We start from the raw sequence: 1,091 nt of genomic DNA, 5'->3' as shown, positions 1-1,091 counted from the left end.
GGAAACAAAAGAACAGAAAGACATCGAACGTCACATGAGAAACATGTCAAATGACTTGATAAAGTTGAATGTGTTGATCAACAAGAACAACAACAGTTTTGAGGAGCTGCAATATGGCAACATTATCACAGAGAACGAGTTTGTACGCTCTCTCAAGGTACAGAGGCTTGACATCTCATTTCCAGGTCTCAACCTCCCATGCAGTTCAGAGGCAAACGGTGATCCTGTAAATCTTTCTCAGTCTGACAATGTTGTATTGGTTTATGCTTCTCAACTCTAGGCAGCAGAAAAAGAATCAGTTGAGATGCAGGAGAAGCACAGTCAATTGACCGAGGAGAAGGAAAGACTCCTGAACAGCCTGGTGGAAGCAGAGTAGGTACCAGAGAGGTTCTTTGCTTTGTGCCACAGTCTTTGAACTTCCGCGTGTGTGTCTGTGTTACCTTTCTTCTCCAGTCATCAAACTGAACCAGCAACAGCAAATGTGCTTCTGTCCTTGGAGAAGATGAAAGGAGTTTAATGAATTTTTGAAACGCAGAAACTGAAAGGTGCCTTAGCCGTCTCTGGAACCAGCAAGAGCTGAGAGGATGTTGGCTTTAACGATTCCAGCATGCTTGTGCTGGATGTTGCTGAGATCTGTATGGGAGACTCTGCATGCTATCTCCTCTGCCAGTAACTCAGAGCGAATGTGCTGCACTGGACAATTAATTGGGGTCCATCAGCCCCGTCAGTCTGGGCTTACTTGTTTTTACAGTCATCATGCCATTTTCTAAATTGTGGGGCTTCCTCTCTGATTTCATGCTGCTCTGTTGCTGCCCTTTTACATGTCCCGTATGGAAATTCTTAGTTTCTGCCAAACCATTCAGCTCTGTGTTCAGAATCGATCTTGGGAGTGTGCTGCCACTGATGCACAGGGAGAGCATCTCCTCTGTTGTTTACAAAGGCACTGCTTTCCCTTTCTGTCATTGAAGGCATCAAATCATGCTATGGGAGAAAAAGATCCAGCTGACAAGAGAGATGCGTGCAGCAGTGGATTCTGAGACAGGACAAGGCAAAATCCAAGCCATGAGAACAGAGATTCATAGGATGCAAGT

At 45.1% G+C, this 1,091-nt stretch overlaps 1 protein-coding gene across 1 annotated transcript in view; it reads left to right on the top strand.

Annotated features, from left to right (window-relative positions):
- CCDC40 (coiled-coil domain containing 40) overlaps positions 1 to 1,091 on the top strand; it is a 13,204-nt gene that overhangs the window by 9,871 nt on the left and 2,242 nt on the right. The window contains exons 14-16 of the mRNA XM_009324583.1: positions 1 to 157; positions 281 to 372; positions 969 to 1,089. The exon at positions 1 to 157 is cut by the window's left edge and continues 11 nt beyond it. Coding sequence (XP_009322858.1) covers positions 1 to 157; positions 281 to 372; positions 969 to 1,089 — 370 coding nt within the window. The remainder of the gene's footprint in view (positions 158 to 280; positions 373 to 968; positions 1,090 to 1,091) is intronic.

This window comes from Pygoscelis adeliae, unplaced genomic scaffold, assembly GCF_000699105.1.
Source record: "Pygoscelis adeliae isolate BGI_AS28 unplaced genomic scaffold, ASM69910v1 Scaffold445, whole genome shotgun sequence".
Taxonomy (NCBI): Eukaryota; Metazoa; Chordata; class Aves; order Sphenisciformes; family Spheniscidae; genus Pygoscelis; species Pygoscelis adeliae.
Note: the sequence above shows the minus strand (reverse complement) of the source record. Positions and strands in the feature narration are given on the sequence as shown.